The sequence below is a fragment of the Ranitomeya variabilis genome, chromosome 3 (genome assembly GCF_051348905.1).
Source record: "Ranitomeya variabilis isolate aRanVar5 chromosome 3, aRanVar5.hap1, whole genome shotgun sequence".
NCBI lineage: Eukaryota > Metazoa > Chordata > Amphibia > Anura > Dendrobatidae > Ranitomeya > Ranitomeya variabilis.
In genome coordinates, this window is record NC_135234.1 from 643,231,129 (window position 1) to 643,254,527 (window position 23,399).

At 44.6% G+C, this 23,399-nt stretch overlaps 1 protein-coding gene across 1 annotated transcript in view; it reads right to left on the bottom strand.

Annotated features, from left to right (window-relative positions):
- The window catches only part of LOC143816821 (retinol dehydrogenase 7-like), a 368,622-nt gene that overhangs the window by 15,563 nt on the left and 329,660 nt on the right, over window positions 1-23,399 (bottom strand). Inside the window, exons 3-4 of the mRNA XM_077297690.1 lie at window positions 14,966-15,224; window positions 11,839-12,005 (exon numbers count right to left, since the gene is read on the bottom strand). Coding sequence (XP_077153805.1) covers window positions 11,839-12,005; window positions 14,966-15,224 — 426 coding nt within the window. The remainder of the gene's footprint in view (window positions 1-11,838; window positions 12,006-14,965; window positions 15,225-23,399) is intronic.

Genomic DNA, 23,399 nt, shown 5'->3' on the forward strand with positions numbered 1-23,399 from the left:
GAATAAAGCTGAGCTTCTACCTTCCGGCTCTGATTAACTGCTGTTTTTAAACACATTGCTGGTTCCGGCCTACTAACGGTGTCTGCCCCTGCCTGGTGTTGCCCTCAACTGAATAAAGCTGAGCTTCAACCTTCTGGCTCTCATTAAGTGTTTTTTAAAAAACAAAATGGTGGTTCCGGCCTACTAACGGTGTCTGCCCCTGCCTGGTGTTGCCCTCAACTGAATAAAGCTGAGCTTCAACCTTCTGGCTCTCATTAAGTGTTTTTTAAAAAACAAAATGGTGGTTCCGGCCTACTAACGGCTTCTGCCCCTCCCTGGTGTTGCCCTCAACTGAATAAAGCTGAGATTCTACCTTCCGGCTCTGATTAACTGCTGTTTTTAAACACATTGCTGGTTCCGGCCTACTAACGGTGTCTGCCCCTGCCTGGTGTTGCCCTCAACTGAATAAAGCTGAGCTTCAACCTTCTGGCTCTCATTAAGTGTTTTTTAAAAAACAAAATGGTGGTTAGGGCCTACTAACGGCTTCTGCCCCTCCCTGGTGTTGCCCTCAACTGAATAAAGCTGAGCTTCTACCTTCCGGCTCTGATTAACTGCTGTTTTTAAACACATTGCTGGTTCCGGCCTACTAACGGCTTCTGCCCCTCCCTGGTGTTGCCCTCAACTGAATAAAGCTGAGCTTCTACCTTCCGGCTCTGATTAACTGCTGTTTTTAAACACATTGCTGGTTCCGGCCTACTAACGGTGTCTGCCCCTGCCTGGTGTTGCCCTCAACTGAATAAAGCTGAGCTTCAACCTTCTGGCTCTCATTAAGTGTTTTTTAAAAAACAAAATGGTGGTTCCGGCCTACTAACGGTGTCTGCCCCTGCCTGGTGTTGCCCTCAACTGAATAAAGCTGAGCTTCAACCTTCTGGCTCTCATTAAGTGTTTTTTAAAAAACAAAATGGTGGTTAGGGCCTACTAACGGCTTCTGCCCCTCCCTGGTGTTGCCCTCAACTGAATAAAGCTGAGCTTCTACCTTCCGGCTCTGATTAACTGCTGTTTTTAAACACATTGCTGGTTCCGGCCTACTAACGGTGTCTGCCCCTGCCTGGTGTTGCCCTCAACTGAATAAAGCTGAGCTTCTACCTTCCGGCTCTGATTAACTGCTGTTTTTAAACACATTGCTGGTTCCGGCCTACTAACGGTGTCTGCCCCTGCCTGGTGTTGCCCTCAACTGAATAAAGCTGAGCTTCAACCTTCTGGCTCTCATTAAGTGTTTTTTAAAAAACAAAATGGTGTTTAGGGCCTACTAACGGTGTCTGCCCCTCCCTGGTGTTGCCCTCAACTGAATAAAGCTGAGCTTCAACCTTCTGGCTCTCATTAAGTCTTTTTTAAAAAACAAAATGGTGGTTAGGGCCTACTAACGGTGTCTGCCCCTCCCTGGTGTTGCCCTCAACTGAATAAAGCTGAGCTTCAACCTTCTGGCTCTCATTAAGTGTTTTTTAAAAAACAAAATGGTGGTTAGGGCCTACTAACGGCTTCTGCCCCTCCCTGGTGTTGCCCTCAACTGAATAAAGCTGAGCTTCTACCTTCCGGCTCTGATTAACTGCTGTTTTTAAACACATTGCTGGTTCCGGCCTACTAACGGTGTCTGCCCCTGCCTGGTGTTGCCCTCAACTGAATAAAGCTGAGCTTCAACCTTCTGGCTCTCATTAAGTGTTTTTTAAAAAACAAAATGGTGTTTAGGGCCTACTAACGGTGTCTGCCCCTCCCTGGTGTTGTCCTCAACTGAACAAAGCTGAGCTTCCACATTCTGGCTTTCGGCCTATACTATCAGATATTAAACTGCATTTGGCCTACTAGTGTGGTTAGGCCCTTGAAACAGTGTCTGCTGCTCTTGGGTTTGCTACTCCACTGAACAAAGCAATGCCGCCTGTTTAGTCCTGTTACCAATTTTGATCTGCATTTAGCCTACTTTATTCTTTGGCCCTATATCTGTTTCCTCATCATCCTGCCCATTGCCCAGCCACTGCTAGATGAGTCTGCTGGTACATTGACCTAGACCACTACATTCCCCTTGTACTCTACACAGCCAGAATCTGACCCTGCTGAAAGTAAGGTTCCCCTTCCTGCATATTATACCACCTTACACAGGGACAAAGAGGAAGGTGCAGATGCAAGTGCAGGTTCCTTCATCAGGTGGGGGGGCATACTCGTTGGCGACGTCACTGGCACAGGGCCACTCAGAGTACGCAAAAGTGTCGCTGCTGGTGGGAGGCGCCCCTGCCATGCAAACACACCGCCGTACTTTGAGGGGCCCTGTGCCAGTGCCAATGCGAACGAGTGGGCCCCCCCTGCTTGCTCAGGATCACAGCACTTGCAACGTTGAAATACTTACCTCTCCCTGCTCCACCGCCATGACGTAGTCCATGTTTCCTGGGCCCACTAAAACCTTGAACCAGCCCTACCCCCACAACTTTTGCCAAATGACCCCCAATTTCCAGTGCCCAACTATTATTATAAAGTTAATTAAGATTGACAAGCTTCAGAAAACAAGAATGGATGTTTTTGGCAGTAAAATGTGCACTGTAGGTGTTTTCCTGGCCTCCACTCACTGCCGGCTATGCTTCCCCATTGACTTGCATTGGGTTTCGTGTTTCGGTCGATCCCCGACTTTTAGCGATAATCGGCCGACTTCACTCGACTCGACTCTGGACTAAATCGGGTTTCACAAAACCAGACTCGATCTTAAAAAAATGAAAGTCGCTCAACCCTACTGGCAACATTTAAGTTTTTCCTGGACACCTGACTTTAAGTATCACCCTGCATACAATAAGCCATGTTGTACAGACCTAACATCACAGCACACACATCAGAAAATCGCTGTGGAAATGTCAGGGCACACGTCACATAGTCACAGGTATCACAGACACTGAGCTCACATTGCATGCTCAAATGTTGCATGTCACATGGGTACACAAGCACAAAACAAGGGATAAGCACCGAGCACACAAGTACAGGATATACACAGCAAAAACCACACTGTGAACATTATTAGTAATTAGAGTTGAGCGACTTTTACTTTTTTCGGATCGAGTCGGGTTTCGCGAAACCCGACTTTGTCAAAAGTCAGGTCGGGTGAAATCGGCCAATTATTGCGAAAAGTCGGGGGCCGACTGAAACACGAAATCCAATGCAAGTCAATGGGGAATGAAAGTCGGCAGTGTGTGGAGGACAAATTCTTATTACTTAAGCTTGTTAATCTTAATTTACTTTATAATAATAGTTAGGCATTGAAAACTGGGGGTCATTTGGCTAAAGTTGTGGGGGGTAGGGCTGGCTCAAGATTTTCGTGGGCCCAGGAAACAGAATACGTCACGGCAGTGGAGCAGGGAGAGGTAAGTATTTCAACTTTGCAAGTGCTATGATCCTGAGCAAGCAGGGGGGGCCCACTCGTTGGCACTGGCTCAGGGCCCCTCATAGTACAGCGGTGTGTTTGACGGCGGGTGGTGCCTCCCACTGGCAGAGACACTTTTGCATACTATGAGGGGCCCTGTGCCAGTGACGTCGCCAACAAGTATGCCCCCACCTGATGAAGGAAACTGCACTTTCATCTGCACCTTCCTCTTTGTCCCCGTGTAAGGTGGTATAGTATGCGGGAAGGGGAACCTGACTTTCAGCAGGGTCAGATTCTGGCTGTGTAGAGTGCAAGGGGAATGTAGTGGTCTGGGTCAATGTACCAGCAGACTCATCTAGCAGTGGTTGGGCAATGGGCAGGATGAGGAGGAAACACAGATATAGGCCCAAATCATAAAGTAGACTAAATGCAGTTCAAATGTGGTAACAGGACTAAACAGGCGGCATTGCTTTGTTCAGTGGAGGAAAACTGTAATGAATGGCAGACACAGTTAGTAGGCCCAAATATTAAAGTGGGCTAAATGTCTGCCAAAAAATTGTTCATAAATAAACAGGCGACATTGCTTTGCTCAGTGTTGGAAAATTGTAATGAGTAGCAGACTAAGTTAGTAGGCCCAAATAATAAAGTGGGCTAAATGTCTGCCAAAAACTTGTTCATAAATAAACAGGTGACATAGCTAGGTATAGGGGTGGGCTCCTCTGCTGAGTAGCAGACAGTGGTAGTAGGCGCAAAGTATTAACTGGTCTAAATGGAGGCCAGGGCCCCTGTATATTTTAACTATCATCTATCATTTCAACAAATTTGTATTGGCAGTGCCATTGAAGGATTTAACAGCACAGACTACACAGTGGTGGAGCAGGGAGAGGTAAGTATTGCAAGTGGTAGAGCACTGTTCGAGCTGGGGGAACACTCTCTCGTGGGCGGCGGTACTGGCACAGGGCCCCTCATATTACGATGGTGTGCTGACGTTGGTTGTGCACCACCACTTTTGGTTTGGGTGAAGGACACAAGGAAACGTCTTGTTCCTGACCGGGAGCATCCACTGACGACTCGCTGCTTTTATATTTGGAACTTTCTGAAGAGGAGGTGAAAGAGCTAGAGGCTGAGTCAGCAAGGAAAGCCAAAACTTTTTCCTGCTGCTCCGGCTTTAAAAGCTGTTTTCCTACTCCCAGATAAGGGAGCCTTCGAGGCCTTGTGTAGCCAGACGATGATGCTGGCTCAACACCTCCAGCCTTAGGTGCTATTGTGCTTTTGCCACTACCACCAGATGCACCACCACCACCACCATCAGTACCAGCTGGCAACCACCGCCCACGGGCTCTTCCACCAGACTTCCTCATTTTTTGGAAAATCTAACCAAAATAACAACCGTTATATGGTACTGTAAAACAAGGTAGAAGCAGGGCCGTATTTGCCACTAGGCACGTGAGGGCACGTGCCTAGGGTGGGGACAATGCAGGGGGCGGCACCTGAGCAAGGTTTGTTTTTTTTTGTTTTTTTTTTAAAGCTGGGTCACCTCCCGACCGACCCCGCCCCAATGCCCCCCCGCTCGCCCGCCTGCCTCCCACCCGCCCTCCTTGAAGACGATACTCACCCTGCTCCAGCGATGCCTGGTCTCGGCGTCTGGAGCTCGTCCTGAATGAGCGGTCACGTGGTACCGCTAATTAAGGTCATGAATATGCGCATATTCATGACCTTAATGAGCAGAGCGGTATCACCTGACCGCTCACGCAGGAAGAAGGTGCTGCTCGCCAGGAGTCGGGACAGCCAGAGGGATGTCGCGGCCGTGCGGTGAGGAACAGGTGAGTATGAGGGATGGGGGGACAGGGGAGGGGGGAAGAAGGAGGACGGTAAGCCGCGCCATTCAAGGGGGGGGTGAATATGAGCCATGCATACAGGGAGGGGAAATATGAGCCATGCATACAGGGGGGTGAATATGAGCCATGCATACAGGGGGGTGAATATGAGCCATGCATACAGGGGGGGGGAAATATGAGCCATGCATACAGTAGGGGGGTGAATATGAGCCATGCATACAGGGGGGGTGGAATATGCTATATGAACCATGCATATGGGGGGGGGAATATGAGCCAAGCATACGGGGGGGAAATATGAGCCATGCATACAGGGGGGGGAATATGAGCCAAGCATACAGGGGGGGAAATATGAGCCAAGCATACAGGGGGGGAAATATGAGCCATGCATACAGGGGGGTGAATTTGAGCCATGCATACAGGGGGGGGGTGAATATGAGCCATGCATACAGTAGGGGGGTGAATATGAGCCATGCATACAGTAGGGGGGTGAATATGAGCCATGCATACAGTAGGGGGGTGAATATGAGCCATGCATACAGGGGGGTGAATATGAGCCATGCATACGGGGGGGGGGAAATATGAGCCAAGCATACAGGGGGGGGGGGAATGTGAGCCATGCATACAGTAGGGGGGTGAATATGAGCCATGCATACAGGGGGGTGAATATGAGCCATGCATACGGGGGGGGGAATATGAGCCATGCATACAGTAGGGGGGTGAATATGAGCCATGCATACAGGAGGGGGGTCATTATACAGTATGGAGAACTGTGTGTGGCCATAATACAGTATTAAGCATCATGTGTGGCCGTTATACAGGATGGAGCATCATGTGTGGCCATTATACAGAATCGAGTATCATGTGTGGCCGTTATACAGGATGGAGCATCATGTGTGGCCGTTATACAGGATGGAGCATCATGTATGGCCATTATACAGTATGGAGCATCATGTGTGGCCATTATACAGTATGGAGCATCATGTGTGGCCAATGGCCATTATACAGTATGGAGCATCATGTGTGACCGTTATACAGTATGGAGCATCATGTGTGGCCGTTATACAGTATGGAGCATCATGTGTGGCCATTATACAGTATGGAGCATCATGTGTGGCTATTATACAGTATGGAGCACTGTGGCCATATTTTTTCGTTTATAATTATTGTATATAAAACAGTGTGATCAGCAGTGCTAAATGGCTGTGGTTGGGACGTGGATATGGGTGTGACTAGTGAAATGGGTGTGGTCAGAGGCGTGGCCGCAAACTTTATACCTCCTTCCCTTCTTCAAAAGTTGGCAAATCCCATAGGGAATGAATGAGGCCGAACGCAGTGTTGCTGTAAGTGATCCGTTACGCGGCACATGCAGAAAAACTGCCGGATCTGCTGCAAAAGGCGACTTTCACATCAGCGATTCTTGCCAAAGTCACTGCCGATAGTGTCATACTCACCAAAGGGGGAGGCAGCGCTAAAAGTGCCTAGGGCAGCAGAAACTCTAAATACGGCCCTGGGTAGAAGGTGTATATAAACTTGTTGAGAATTTAAATATCCCTTTTTTGGGGGGAGACTGAACCAAAACTCAGGCCCTGTGCATAAAACAACACAATGTAAGTGGCAGAAAGTGGCTGGCTGATATACGACAAACTAACAGGACTAACGTATATCCCCTTTGTGAAAATTTGAATCTCACTTTTTTTGAGGCGAGACTGAACCAAAACTCAGGCCCAGTGTATATAACAACGCAATCTAAGTGGCATAAAGTGGCTGGCTGACATACAACAAACTAACAGGACTGAAGTATATCCACTTTGTGAGAATTTGAATCTCACTTTTGTTTTTGGAGACTGAACCAAAACTCAGGCCCAGTGTATAAAACAACACAGTGTAAGTGGCAGAAAGTGGCTGGAAGATATATGAAAAAATACAAGGACTGTAGTACAAATTCAATCTCCCTACAATGATCTCAGGACAAGTATGGCAGCAATAAAAAGGACTGCTGCACACAAAAGTGTGGACAAATAAACAAGATAACTGTGCGGAAAGGAGCAACAGGATTTTTGCTTTTAAAAAAGCAGTTGGTTTGCACAGCAGCGTGCAAACAGCAATGCAGCTATCAGGGAGCCTTATAAGGCAGCCTAATAAGCTACAGAGCTGATGCACAAAAATATAGCCTCCACTGTCCCTGCAAAAAAAAGGTGGTGTTGGACAGTGGAAATCGCTACAGCACAAGCAGTTTGGGGGTTAATTTTCCCTCCCTAACTATATCCCTTCTTCTGATGAAGCTGCAGCAACCTCTCCCTATGCTAAGATAGGCAGAAGTAAGATGGCGGTCGGTGTGCACGCCCCTTTATAGTTCCTGTGACGCCGCAGAAAGCAAGCCAATCACTGTCATGCCCTTCTATAAGATGGTGGGGACCAAGACCTATGTCATCACACTGCTCACACTCTGCGTCCTCCTTCATTGGCTGAAAAATGGCGCTGAAAGCGTCATATGAAACGTGACTTTTGCCCGCAGATCGGCGACCTCATGGCCGATCCCACACTAGGATCGGGTTGGGTTTCATGAAACCCAACTTTGCCGAAAGTCGGCGATTTTTGAATTTGTCCGATTCGTTTCGCTCAACCCTATTAGTAATACCTACCCCTTTGAGTATCCATTTTCATCAAGAGCCTATGAATGGAGAGCTCTGCCTAGATTGTTAGTTATATTGGAGGGCAAAGCTTAAGCCCTACCCCAGTTTAAACAAAACTATTATTCTAAAGCTCTCTTTACTTTAGGTTTCCCCTTCCTGCTTTGCCACTTTGTTTATTAGCAGACAGCAGACATATAGCAGATGCAGAGTCAGAGGGTAGATTCTCTGACTGCACAAAGGAGAAGCTTCACACAGTGTGAGCCACAGGGATTCAGGAAGACAGAAGTGATAGTTCTGCCCTCATAGAATGTTCTGACGCCCGGCGTCAGTCTCCTAAGACGGTTACTGTGTGCATTACAGCAGCTATGCAAGAATGTAGATGGCACCTATACAGGTGGAATCAGGAGGAAGAGGCTCACTATGGGTTTGGACGGCGCGACCCACAAGGTATCTGCTGGGTTGGGCAAATGGTCATTCCGGGTCTGGCAATACCCTTTTAAAACGAACATTTAAGGCCCTTTAGATTGATCAGTGGTAATTACTACCGAATGAATGGCTATCCATTAATTGAACAGCAATGTATTATCACTAACTTATGTATATATATATATATATATATGTAAATATATATATATATATATATATATATATATATATATATATATATATATATATATACAACTTTTATACTATCTTGAGAAACAGCTATGGACCCCATTCCTGAAGGTGTTTTTGCGAGTTTTCAGGGGCAAAACACTTTCAGATGCGGCAACATTTTTATGCAAATCAAAAGTTATGCAAAAAAATGTGCGACTTTTGGAGTTTTCACATCAGTCCTGGGTGACTTTGCCAAAATGGGTGGAGCATGAGCTGGACAGAGTGTTGTTCAGCCTACCCAACTAATTCATTAAATATTAGTGCCACAAATTTTGCCAATTTCTGACTGGAGTACATTTCTGGCAGAGGGGCACATCAATTATAAGATGCGCATAATACATTAAGTGGACTGCCACCTCTTAATATATTACATGCATTTTCCTCCATCTGCCTCATTTATTAAGAGTGCTGCGCAAAATACCAGTCTTGAGGAATCTGAGCTTGAAGTCATGGCCAAAAGTGTTGGCACCCTTTAAATTGTTCCAGAAAATGAAGTATTTTTCCCAGTTAAGTTCCGCAATTACACATGTTTTATTATGCACATTTATTTCCTTTGTGTGTATTCGAGCTGCACAAAAAAACCTGAAAAAAACGCAAACTGGACATAATTTCACACAAAACCTCAAAAATGGTTCGGTCAAAATTGTTGGCATCTGTTGCGATTCCACTGCTGTGTCTTGGATGTAATAACTAACAGCTTAGTCGCCCAATCTAGTGTTGGGGCATGCCGAGCTCTCTGTATTTTGAGTGACAGATAGTCCATGAAATCTGAGACTGGGAGGTGCTGAGCTTCCTTCGGGTGTTCATTGTTCCTAGTGATTACTCAGCTACTTACAGTCATAGCAGAAAGTTTTGGCACTCTTGAAATTGTTACAGAAAATGAAGTTTTTCTCCGGGAAATCATTGCAATTACACGTTTTGCTATGCACGTTTATTTCCTTTGTGTGTATTGGAACAACAGAAAAAACGAAGAAAAAAGGTAAATTGGACATAATTTCACACAAAACACCAAAAATGGGCTGGACAAAAATGGCACTCTCAACTTAACATTTGGTTGCACACTGTTAGAGTTGGCGGATTGCACTAAATTAAATTAAACTATAAAGTGCAATCCCAACCCGGGGTCCACCATGCAGAGAAGAATAACTGCTTCTAATGTGAATAATGACAGATAAAAAACTAGCGAATGTTCCTCCTTAAACACACTGAGTTAAACTCCACACAGTGTGAATGGAACACAGAAAACCAAACCCAAACACAAATCAGAGGTGCACAGGGAAAGGAGTGCCTACTCAGCTAACAACCGAGGGGCACAGGGAAGGTTAGTACCAGCTCAGCTAACCTCCGAGGGGTACAGGGACAATAGGAAGTGTGCAATACCCTGATAGCACCACTGCTAAAGAACACGTGGGTAGAACTTGCTCTGTGGTGCAATACCCTGTTAACCCCACAGGGAAGTATATGGGACAGAAAACATAGCAAAAACTCAGCAGAACACACAGCAAACCTCTTCTCCAGAGGAGCCGGAATTCTAATGATTAGATGCCAGCCCTGAACTCACACAGCCAATCTCCTCTCCAAAGGTGACAGAATTCTAATGGCACAGGACCAGCCCTCAACACTTGCTGACACGGATCACTGATGTCCCACTGGTAGCTGATAGGGTGAAAAGCACACCAAATGCACAGACAGAGCGGTAGCGTATCCACCCACTCACACAATAAACACAAGTGACGCTAGCATACCCGCGTGCTTCACTGGAAGCACCAGCCCCAGGCTCCACCCCAAACATTCACACCCATTCGGACGAGGCGTTGTCCGTGTTCCAATCCAGAGCTGCCATATCACCAGAGCAGAAAGTATCCAAGCACCAATGACAAGGCGCCACATCACGGACATGCTCAGTAAGGTGAATTCTGGTCTTAGACTCCAGAGAGTGAGGCTGCCACTGAATACCACTGGTTACCATAGACTTTAGCTGGAGAGTCAACAGTAACCACAGGTATAACAGGAGCCTGATCAAAATGCCAGCACCAACGTCTGCTCTAAGCAGCAGACCCACCAGCCAGACCTGAATGGGAGACCCGACAGGGAAGTTCTGGCCTCTAAGACACACCCTTTGGAATAAATAATTGCAAATAACCGCTTCCTATAACCATCAACAAGCTTCTTACACCTCTGATCTAGAATTTTGTACCATTTTGCAAACTGCTCCAATTCTCACATATTTGAAGGGTGACATCTCCCAATAGCAATTTTAAGATATCTCCAAAGGTGTTCAATGACATTTATATCCTGACTCATTGCTGGCCACTTCAGAACTTTCCAGTGCTTTGTTTCTATTTAAAGATGTCTTACTGCCTCTGCCTCTCTCAAGATTGTCAAAGGATTTTGGGTTGCAATGCAGTGCTCAGTGTCAGAAAGCTGTGTTTGCATCCAAGGTAATGGGTCTTCCAGGGGTACAATGACCCCAAACATAGTTCAAGAAGCTCACAAAAAAGGATGCAAATCACTGGAGAGTTCTGAAGTGGCCAACAATCAGTCCGGATCCAAATCCCATTGGTCACCTGTGGAGAGAACTGAAAATTGCTGTTTGGAGAAGGCACCCTTCAAATATGAGAGACCTGGAGTAGTTTGCAAATGAAGAGTGGTCCAAAATTTCATTTGAGCATTATAAGAATCTTGTTGATGGTTATTGGAAGTGATTGATTGCAGTTATTTATTCCAAAGGGCGTGCAACCAAATACGAAATTGAGGGTGTCAACAATTTTGTCCTGCCCATTTTTGGGGTTTTAGGTAATATTATGTCCAATTTGCCTTTTTTAGCTGTTTGTTTTAGTGTTGTTCCATTACACTCTAAGGAAATAAACAGGTGTATAACAGACCGTATAATTGCAATAATTTTCTGGGAAAAATACTTAATTTTCTGGAACAATTTAAAGGGTTCCAACAATTTCGGCCATGACTGTATATCTCTATTAAATCTGCATATTAGTTTCCATGATGCAGTGACAGATTCATCTTATGATCAAGATCAACATCGCCTGATGAACCCTATTGAATTAATGGGGTATATGCGTGACCTGTCTGTCATTTTGACTAGAAGGATAAATCTATTTTTATGAAATGTGATGAATGCTACCATGGAGGTTTTTAACAGGGCATCCAATACATAAGTTAACACAGTCCATGTTATTTACTACCTTCATGTTTGGCAAAATTAAAGTGATATTTTAAGTAGATCTGGTTTCTTGGATTCCTATCATCTGTTTCTATTTTAACTGGGCTTTTGCAACTAAGGTTTTCTGAACTGTATCTATAGGTATAAACTTACATTGTTCATAGTATTGCTTGCCATAGATCTCTTTAATTTCTGTGGAGAGATTCCCCCAAAGACGCTTTAAGTTATTTACATGAGCATCATTTGAGAGCAACATCATTGTTTGGAAAGCACCTGGTTCTACTATAGAGACCTTTACTCCAAACTCACGTAGTTCCCTCCTGTAGATAAAAAGAACAACATTGTTATAGTTAGTGTGCAGATCCATTTACACGCATCATTTTAAAACCAACTGCTTAATATTGTGTAGGTTCCTCTCATGTCGGCAAAACAACTTTGACCTGTTGTCCATCTTATTCACACAGGGTAGGGAAGAAAAAGTTTTCTTGAAAACTGAACAGATCCAGTAACAGCTGCAAATCACGCAGGTCTTTCTCATCTTTCTCCATTGGGTTCCAGGTGAGAGAATGGAAAAAGAACCAGGGGGTAGCAGATGGTCTACTGGATCACCTGACTGATCTCTTCTTCTTCTACATGTAGGGTAAGAGGCTGACAGGAGCTGCCATACCCATCTTCCCCTAATGTCCATGTGTGGTCATGTAAATAATGTTTACGTGTATTGTATTACTATTGATGTGGTTATTATAATGTGTACAAGTTTTATTTCTACTTTGTTTTGATGCTGTGAAAAGATCAGGGAGAGATATGAAGGATAGGATTGGGTATAGTTCAGTGGGGCACACTAGAGTTAGGGAACTGGAGTATCAGTAAAGGAATAGTTTTTCTAAGGGAGTTACAGTTTAGTGGGAAACTAATAGGTTAAAGGGAACCTATCACCCCGTTTTTTTCGGTATGAGATAAAAATACTGTTAAATATGGCCTGAGCTGTGCATTACAATAGTGTAGTTTGTGGACCCCGATTCCCCACCTATGCTGCCGAAATACGTTACCAAAGTAGTCATTTTCGCCTGTCAATCAGGCTGGTCAGGTCGGATGGGCGTGGCTTCTTCCCCCAGATATTGCGTAGTTTTCCGTTGGTGGCGTAGTGGTGTGCGCATGTCCAACGTCCCCAATCCTGCACGGGGGGGTGAAAATAGCAGCGATGTCCGTTATTCCATTGGTGGTCGGTGGGCGCGGCCATCTTCCTTTGGCCGCGCGTGCGCAGAAGCGGCGCTCTGCTGGCCGCGGCTTCAGGAAAATGGCCGCGGGATGCCGCGCGTGCGCAGATGGAGATCGCGGCGGCCATTTTCCTGAAGCCGCGGCCAGCAAAGCGCCGCTTCTGCGCACGCGCGGCCAAAGGAAGATGGCCGCGCCCACCGACCACCAATGGAATAACGGACATCGCTGCTGTTTTCACCCCCCCGTGCAGGATTGGGGACGTTGGACATGCGCACACCACTACGCCACCAACGGAAAACTACGCAATATCTGGGGGAAGAAGCCACGCCCATCCGACCTGACCAGCCTGATTGACAGGCGAAAATGACTACTTTGGTAACGTATTTCGGCAGCATAGGTGGGGAATCGGGGTCCACAAACTACACTATTGTAATGCTCAGCTCAGGCCCTATTTAACAGTATTTTTATCTCATACCGAAAAAAACGGGGTGATAGGTTCCCTTTAAGTTAGGTTCACATGTCAAGGAGTGACAGCATAGTGGGAGGGGCCAGAGCAATATTAGTTGGGGCACTTCCTGAGGTGAGTTAGTTAGTGAGAGAGTGGAGTAAGAACCGTGAGGTTGTGTCAGTGGAGTTTAATAGAAGAAATCCAGCAGTCCAGAGCCTATGGGGCTAAAAGTTGCACGAGAGGACTAAGGCAGCATGACAGTGACTAGGCTTAACGGGAAATCCTGGGACGTCCAAGACCTACGGTCTGAGAAGAATTGGCAGCAGCATCCTTTGTTTTCACCCATGGAGGGGAAAATGGATGGGGAATTCCAGTCAGAAGCTAGTTTGACTAGTCGAAAGCTGCTATACCGAAGGATACGGTGCGGAATGGAGAGATTTCAGTAAAACCAAGGGACAACACTGAGGAAGGAATGTTTATGTTTTGTGAAAATGGCTGTATGGTGTCTGTGACTAAATTGGATGAGCAAAGTAAAGTTGTTGTGTTGAAAATTAACTTGGACTCTGATAATCATTGCGTGATGCTGAAGAACTTCGGGACTCTGCAACCTGAGGTGGACTCGAACTCAGAAGTGAGTGATTGGCATTGCACACACATCACACAGCTACCAGGACAGTATGTATTATTTGTAGGGTGCAGAGGATGGAAACGCAGCAACCCCTCGCCATGGCTACCTCCCTGGCCCCCTTACAAGTAGCACACCAGCTGTCCCACTTTACTCAACATGCCATAAGAACTTCGGCCTCCACGTGGATTGCATGAGAATGCTGATAACTTCAAAACATGGCACGTCTTGACCTCTACATATAACTATCTATTACATACAGTGGACTTATTCATGACAGAATCCTTTTTTTTTTTTAGTAGGAATCCGTCAACATGACTCTCCTACAATTTTCAATCAATGCATACTCTTCTTTACAGTAATACTCCAAATCTATCAGATTACAGGGGCATCTCCTGTGTACAGTGCATTCTTCAAGTGATCCAACAGAATATCAATTGGGTCTAGTCTCTGGCTGGGTCATTCCAAAACTTTGATCTTTTTTGTGGCAAAGATTTTCTTTTTTTATTTCGGATTCACGCCTAGGGTCATTGTAAAATGTGAAATTCCTATTCAGAGTTTTAGCATAGATTTAATGTAAAATTGACTTATAATTGTAATTGACTACAAATTAACATGAGAACAAATGTGATTGACACTTTCTGAACACAAGAACATCTCCAATTATAGGAGGATGTTAATACATGTAACTTCATTATTTTAGTTTTGTTGTTTTTATTTTCCCCTTCAAAATGATTTCTGTTTGTATTTCAATGGAATTGTACAGATTTTCGGTGACATTAAATATTGAAAAAGTTCTGAAATGATTCTTCCTGGTATGATATTTTTACATGATAAAAACTTGTCATTTAAACAGGGGTGTGTAGAATTTTTATATCCAGTGTATGTGCTTAAATGAACATGAAGCAAGATGTAAAGCATGGCATATTAGCAGCCATATGCACTATTCTTACCAAAGTTACGTTTTTGACACAATTTTTCAAACTTACCTTAAACTGTCAGAGAAAGCCTCCACACCAAACTTTGACAGGCTATAACCTCCACCAACATATGACAGTCTTCCCACAACACTAGATACGTTAACAATACGTCCTTTGGCTTTTCTTAAATGAGGCAGTAGATGTAAAGTCACATCCACCATACCAATCAAATTCACATTCAGAACCTTGAGAAAATCTTCCTTTTTTTGCCATTCATTGGGAGCAAGAGCAAACCCATACCCTGCATTATTAACTAAGCCCCAGAGCCCTGCAATGTAGAAAAAAAAAACAATGAGAAAAAGTCTATACAATAAAAAAGAATTTTAATGTCTTTCTGTGAATATCTTGCTCATCTCCAAACTTAAAGCAAATCTGTCAGTAGGCTCAACCCTCATAAGCTGTCTACTTGAGCATGCAGGTCATAGAGTTGAAAGAAACTGATACATTAACATCTGTGATGGGATGTTTTCTTGCAGGAAAATTCACTTTTTTCTTTAAATCTAAATGAGCAGTGAAGAGTGAAAGGGGGAGTTACCAGTGTGAGACATAATGACTGATGTTCTGTTCTCCTGATCTCACTGCAGAGCTGTGCCTGATTATTACTAACACAGTACAGCAGAGCTGAACTTTGCTCATTACAAACATATCTGAAGCTCATAGTGCTATCAGCTCTGCTGTAAAGCTGTGTCTGAATACAACTAACCCTCCTTCAGCTTCTTTCTCACATGCAGCCAGTGTAGAGTTAGAGGAGTACAACTGAGCTGACAGTGGAGCGCTCCCCCCCTAGAGTAGGGCAATGGGGTACTCGGCACCGGGTCCTTCGGTTCAGGGGATGTCACGGTGGCCCAACCCGGTCCATGGCCCTCTGGAGGGGTGTCCAATAAAGGGAAATAGTTTTTATGATTTTGAGAAAGGTCTTTAAAGGGGTAGTTCGTGACGCCACCTGTGGTATTCGGTCAGGATGACCGACTCTGCTTAGGGGTCCGCTGGGGTGATGTGGTGGCAGCTAGATGGTATACCTTCCCACAGGTGAAGTGTGTCCCCAGGGCTTCCCAGAAGTGTAGATGGTGATGGTGGATGATGTGAGGCGCAGCGAATAACGAGGACACAATGTTGCAGTCTCTTTACCTTTTACTGGAGGCTTCAGCATCCACAGTCCAGGGTACAGACCACAGGGTAGGCAGAGTCCAGCCAGTCTGAAGGCAAATCCAGAGTCCCCTTATCCAGGTGGAAATCAGTAGCCTTCCTACTAGCGCCTGTGTGTTGTAGTACCTCCCTGCTGAGCTTCTCGGTAAGGTCCTCACAACTCTTGTAGATGTTCTAGATGCTATTTCTTCCTTTCTGTCCCCCAGATGGTATGGATAGGACAAACCCATTTGACTGATGGCCTGAGGCTTGTTTATAGGGACCCTAGAGACGCCACGACCCCCACAAGTTGCCACTGTGTCTTCTTAGGTGTTAAGGTCGGGCAGCCAACTTAGAATTGACTGTCCTGCCGGTCTCTGAAGTAAAGCGCAGAGACTATTACTCCCTCGGTGTTCCGGCCACCGGCTACGCGCCTCAGAAGGAGGCAGCATATTTCAGGGCAGAACTCCTCCTGGTGTTTTCTCCTTGTGCTATGACTTCGTTTCTCACTCTCTACAAATCACTTCTCTTCATGGCCGTTCTTAGGATGCTGCCGCACGTGGGGCAGGCTCAGCTCTGTGTCTTTCTGTTCTAGCTAGACCTCTGAGAGTATCCCACCTCTGCCAGGGGCCCTCTATCTGCAGCTCCGATGTTCCTCCTTTCCCCCTGTCTGCCTGACAGGTGTTGCCTGGGCAAAGCCCAGCCAGCTTCTCTCTAACTTTCTATCCAGCCAACCAGTTTTACCCTTCTGTGAGGAGTGCCCTAATAGATAGGAGCATGGCTCCCCCTGGTGGTCTGGAGTGTGAAGTGTGGTGTATGGTTTGTGATACCTGGTAGGTAGATCTCCTTTATTGCCGTCAGACGTAATATCACTCCCCCTGGTGGAAGAATTACATTACTGCAACAACCAGGACTCTGGGGCGCTGCAACAGCACTGTGAGAGGAGAACTACCACTGCAGATATGTTTGTAATGAGGCAAAATTCAGCTTTGCTAAACTGTGTTAGTTGCAATCACACACAACTCTGCAGTGAGATCAGAAGTGCAAACTGTCAGTCATTACATGTCTCACACTTCATTTAAAATAATCTCTGGAGGCAGACTGTCTTAACGGCTCATTTATATAAAATAAAAATAAGGAAAAGCGAAGAGCTGTGCTGCAGAGCTGAGCTGTAATGTCATCACATAAATGCTCTGTCCCAGGCACCAGGGAACAATTCACCATATATATGGACTAGAAGACTAGCTGTATATGTGACACACTGCAGCTCTCTTTTCTCAATTCTCTAATGTTTTAGGAAAAAAATCTGGGCTTCCTAATGTTTAGAATCCAATATCTCTGAAAAAGAGACTGGCGAAAAAAAAAAAAAAGATTTTTTTTCTGGCTCTTCAACTCCTTTCTAGGAACCTGATCATCAGGCAGCATGTAGAAGAGTCTCTAATATAAATATAAAATACAACTTTTATTTAATACCTCTAAAATGATACAAACAGAATAAACACCCGATTGTGAATAAGCACCATCACCAAGTTATATAAAAATACAGAGGCACCCAGGGGAGGTGCCTGTCCCTATATGTTGCCTTTCTCACCCTACCTGACAGCGGAGGTTGGCACCCTATGTCCTGCGCTTTGGCGCCCCCACTCGACGGTGGCTCTCCCTGTCTGCCCTATTATGCCCAATCGTGGCAGGGGAGTGAAAAAGATGCCTAAAGGGTGAGAAAGATAGTTGTAGGGAGGTATGTCGTATGTCTTTGGGTCCTATAATAAAGCTAACTAGTACTGGTATAATAACTAGACTAGCTATACTTTGTTATCTTGATCTCTGCTTATATTGGTGAGCTTCTGTATATTTTATTTATATTGTTGCTTGCCATGCTGAGAAGTCTTCTTATATAGACCCCTGACTACTTAATGAACAATACAGAAGCTAAATGGATATCATAATAAGAACCTATTGTCTATAAGTAGACGAAGAAATAGAGTGGAAAGTCATTAGAGTGATATCTTATCTTATTCTTATTATACCAGATATACATGCCAATGTGGATACAGCATAAACTGGCCTAACTACCAAATGGTAAAAGATGTACTTCTAATAGAAAAATTTGATAATATCAGCAGTTACCAATATGTCTATAATGGCATAATAAATATTAACATACAGTAAGCAAGCTAAGAGACCCATAAGCATGATATACCCAAAAGAAAGCAAAGTCCAGCTCACCATAGTTGACATCTCTGAATATTCGGAGCACGGAACCGCTGTGTCAGGGCGTGGAGGGATCAAAGAAAAAAGGAAAATCCAGCTCAACGAAATTTCGTTGAGCTGGATTTTCCTTTTTTCTTTTATACCCAAAAGACCAACATATTTACTCATTTCTATCTAGTGGTGCAATAACCTCCAAGTACTGCAGACAACAGTAGTGCAACAAACCACACTCAACGCGTTTCCCCTCTGCTGAGGTTCATCAGGAGTAGATAAATCAAACATAGCCAAAAGGCTCCACTTTGTTGACCAAGCATCATAAACAGGGGAGCATTGTCTCGCTGAGTCCGGCCACCATGCCTGTCTCTCCAATATTGCTGCTAAGCTAAGTATCATTGGTTATCTTGTATCTATGTTTTGCAACAAAGTGGAGCCTTTTGGCTATGTTTGATTTATCTACTCCTGATGAACCTCAGCAGAGGGGAAACGCGTTGAGTGTGGTTTGTTGCACTACTGTTGTCTGCAGTGCTTGGAGGTTATTGCACCACTAGATAGAAATGAGTAAATATGCTGGTCTTTTGGGTATATCATGCTTATTGGTCTCTTAGCTTGCTTACTGTATGTTAATATTTATTATGCCATTATAGACACATTGGTAACTGCTGATATTATCAAATTTTTCTATTAGAAGTACATCTTTTACCATTTGGTAGTTAGGCCGGTTTATGCTGTATCCACATTGGCATGTATATCTGGTATAATAAGAATAAGATAAGATATCACTCTAATGACTTTCCACTCTATTTCTTTGTCTACTTATAGACAATAGGTTTTTATTATGATATCCAATTAGCCTCTGTATTGTTCATTAAGTAGTCAGGGGTCTATATAAGAAGACTTCTCAGCATGGCAAGCAACAATATAAATAAAATATACAGAAGCTCACCAATATAAGCAGAGATCAAGATAACAAAGTATAGCTAGTCTAGTTATGATACCAGTACTAGTTAGCTTTATTATAGGACCCAAAGACATACGACATACCTCCCTACAACTATCTTTCTCACCCTTTAGGCATCTTTTTCACTCCCCTGCCACGATTGGGCATAATAGGGCAGACAGGGAGAGCCACCGTCGAGTGGGGGTGCCAAAGCGCAGGACATAGGGTGCCAACCTCCGCTGTCAGGTAGGGTGAGAAAGGCAACATATAGGGACAGGCACCTCCCCTGGGTGCCTCTGTATTTTTATATATCTTGGTGATGGTGTTTATTCACAATCGGGTATTTATTCTGTTTGTATCATTTTAGAGGTATTAAATAAAAGTTGTATTTTATATTTATATTAGAGGTTAGCGGTGACTACATGATTATAGACTCTAATTGACCATACTTATACTGTGAAATTTTTGAAGCATGTAGAAGAGACTAGCTGAATGATTTCAACCATATATGTTTGATTCTGAAATTCTGCGATGTTCCAGAGAAAAACAATATTTTAAAATCCAAATGGGAACCAAGCTGCATGGGAGACTAGTACAAAAGCCGGCGTCAGTGAGACACATATATGTATTTATATTTCATACAGAGCTAGATAGCCGAATAGCCGGTAATTCAATTGTCAGCTTTTGTTAAATAATTACCGAACCAAATGAGACATGGTTTACATACATTAAACCATTGCATATCCGTTAGATTTTTATATATCCTTCCCTAATAATGTTAGTAGTGTGTGTGTGTGTGTAAATTTTGGGAGCTGTAGGTGTTAAATTAAAGGGTTAATTCACGGAAAAAACTGGCGTGATCTCCCGCGCAATTTTCTCCGCCAGAGAGGGAAAGCCAGTGAGTGAGGGCAGATATTAATTGCCTAGAGAGGGACTGTGGTTATTGATCCCCCCGGCTAAAAACAACCACCCTCAGTCACCCCAGAAAAGGCGCATCTGTAAGATGCGCCCATTCTAGCACTTAGCCACTCTCTTCCCACTGTCCTGTGGCACTGGCATATGGGGTAATAAGGGGTTAATGTCACCTTGCTATTGTAAGGTGACATTAAGCCTGGTTAATAATGGAGAGGAATCAATAAGACACCTACCATTATTAATCCAATAGTATGAAAGGGTTAAAAATACACACACATTAAGAATAAAGTATTTTAATGAAATAATAAAACACAGGTTATTAATATCTTTATTTAACGCTCAATCCAAATGAAGCCCTCGTTCTCCTGTTATAAATTCCAAAATAAAAAAGCAACCATATCCCATACCTGTCCGCCGTACAGTCAAGTCCCATGCTGTAAATCCATCTCAAGGGGTTAAATGGTTTACAACCGGGAGTGCTGTTAATGCGGCTGCTCCCGGCTGTAAACGACTGGGGAATGAATGAAATGCAGGAAGGAGAGCTTCGGTGACTAGCGCTTCTTTTGGATTGAGCGTACATTAAAGTATATTAAAAACCTGTGTGTTTCATTATTTCATTAAAATACTTTATTCTTATTGTGTGTGTGTATTTTCAACCCTTTCATACTATTGGGATAATAATGGATAGGTGTCTTATTGACACCTCTCCATTATTAACCAGGCTTAATGTCAACTTACAATAGCACGGTAACATTAAATCCTTATTACCCCATATGCCAATGCCACAGGCAGTGAAAAGAGAGAGGCTAAGTGCATGCTGCGATTTCCCTCGCACATAGAATATGGCCGAGAAAACAACGGATGATGGGAACTGCCCCCTATATTAACATTGGTCCGAGTGCTATGCGATTTTTTATTGCATAGCACTAGTTCATATTACGGTCTAGTGTGACTCCGGCCAAATAGTGAGTTACTGGCAGCTTCTCCATGCCTGTTTCCCTTGAGTGACAAGTTTCCCATTGTGTGCATGTATAAAGGAAGACCTGTCAGTCACTGGAAGTGGGAGGAGAGAATCTATTGGGATCCCACTAATCTGACTAATCTTTCATGCGCCTTGATCCCTTGTGGCTAGTGTTGAGCATTCCGATACCCCAAGTATCGGGTATCGGCCGATATTTGCTGTATCGGAATTCCGATACCGAGATCCGATACTTTTGTGGTATCGGGTATCGGTATTGAAACAACATTAATGTGTAAAAGAAAGAATTAAAATAAAAAATATTGCTATACTCACCTCTCCGACGCAGCCTGGACCTCACCGAGGGAACCGGCAGCGTTGTTTGCTTAAAATGCGCGCATTTCCTTCCTTCCGTGACGTCACGGCTTCTGATTGGTCGCGTGCCGCCCATGTGGCCGCGACGCGACCAATCACAGCAAGCCGTGACGTAATTTTCAGGTCCTTCTAGGCATTCAGTATTTTAAAATTACGTCCCGGCTTTGTGATTGGTCGCGTCGCGGTCACATGGGCGACGCGACCAATCACAAGCCGTGACGTCACGGGAGGCAGGAGACGTGCGCATTTTAAAATGCGCGCGTGTCCAGCCTCCCGTGACATCACGGCTTGTGATTGGTCGCGTCGCCAATGTGACTGCGACGCGACCAATCACAAGCCAGAACGTAATTTTAAAATCCTGAAGGACCTGAAATTACGTCACGGCTTGCTGTGATTGGTTGCGTCGCGGCCACATGGGCGACGCGACCAATCACAAGCCGTGACGTCACGGGAGGCTGGACACGCGCGCATTTTAAAATGCGCGCGTCTCCTGCCTCCCGTGACGTCACGGCTTGTGATTGGTCACGTCGCCCATGTGACCGCGACGCGACCAATCACAAAGCCGGAACGTAATTTTAAAATACTGAATGCCTAGAAGGACCTGAAAATTACGTCACGGCTTGCTGTGATTGGTCGCGTCGCGGCTACATGGGCGGCACGCGACCAATCAGAAGCCGTGACGTCACGGAAGGAAGGAAAAGCGCGCATTTTAAGCAAACAACGCTGCCGGTTCCCTCGGTGAGGTCCAGGCTGCGTCAGAGAGGTGAGTATAGCAATATTTTTTATTTTAATTCTTTATTTTACACATTAATATGGTTCCCAGGGCCTGAAGGAGAGTTTCCTCTCCTTCAGACCCTGGGAACCATCAGGGATACCGTCCGATACTTGAGTCCCATTGACTTGTATTGGTATCGGGTATCGGTATCGGATTAGATCCGATACTTTGCCGGTATCGGCCGATACTTTCCGATACCGATACTTTCAAGTATCGGACGGTATCGCTCAACACTACTGGTGGCTTTTAAAGAATGTTTTTCTCTGAAATGCTGCAGTATTTCAAAGTCTAACATACCTGGTTGAAATCATGAAGCAAATGTCTGATGCATTCTGCCCATGCATTGCGCAGCATGTATCGGCTATCAGGTTCCCTTTAACATATAAAAATGAGTGAAAGTAGTAAATAGTAACCGTTAGGGTAGAGCGAAACGGATCGGACATTTTCAAAAGTCGCCGACTTTCAGCAAAGTCGGGTTTCATGAAATCCGACCCGATCCCACTGTGGGATCGGCCATGCGGTCGGCGATCTTCGCGCCAAAGTCGCGTTTCATATGACGCTTTCCCCGCCATTTTTTCAGCCAATGAAGGAGTGTGGGCAGCGTGATGACATAGGTTCCGGCTTGCTTTGTGCGGCTTCACAGGGGGTAAAACCGCCATCTTATTGTTTGGGATATAGCGATTTGCACAGTGTAACACAAACTTTGCAGGGACGGAGGAGAGAGAGAGAGAGAGAGAGAGAGAGAGAGAGAGAGAGAGAGAGAGAAAAAAATCCCCATTGACTTGCATTGGGTTTCGTGTTTCGATTGCCCCCCCGACTTTTCACAATAATCGGCCGATTTCACACGATCCGACTTTCGAGACAGTCGGGTTTCACGAAACCCAACTCGATCCTAAAAAAGCAAAAGTCGCTCAACCCTAGTAACCGTGATTTAAATTTTTTTCTGATTAAATGAATAGTATAGAAAAACATAAATAACTTTCTTATATACAGTTGTAGCCAAAAGTATTGACACCCCTGCAATTCTGTCAGATAAGACTCAGTTTCTTCCTGAAAATGATTGCAAACACAAATTCTTTGGTATTATTATCTTCATTTAATTTGTCTTAAATGAAAAAAACACAGAAGAGAATGAAGCAAAAAGCAA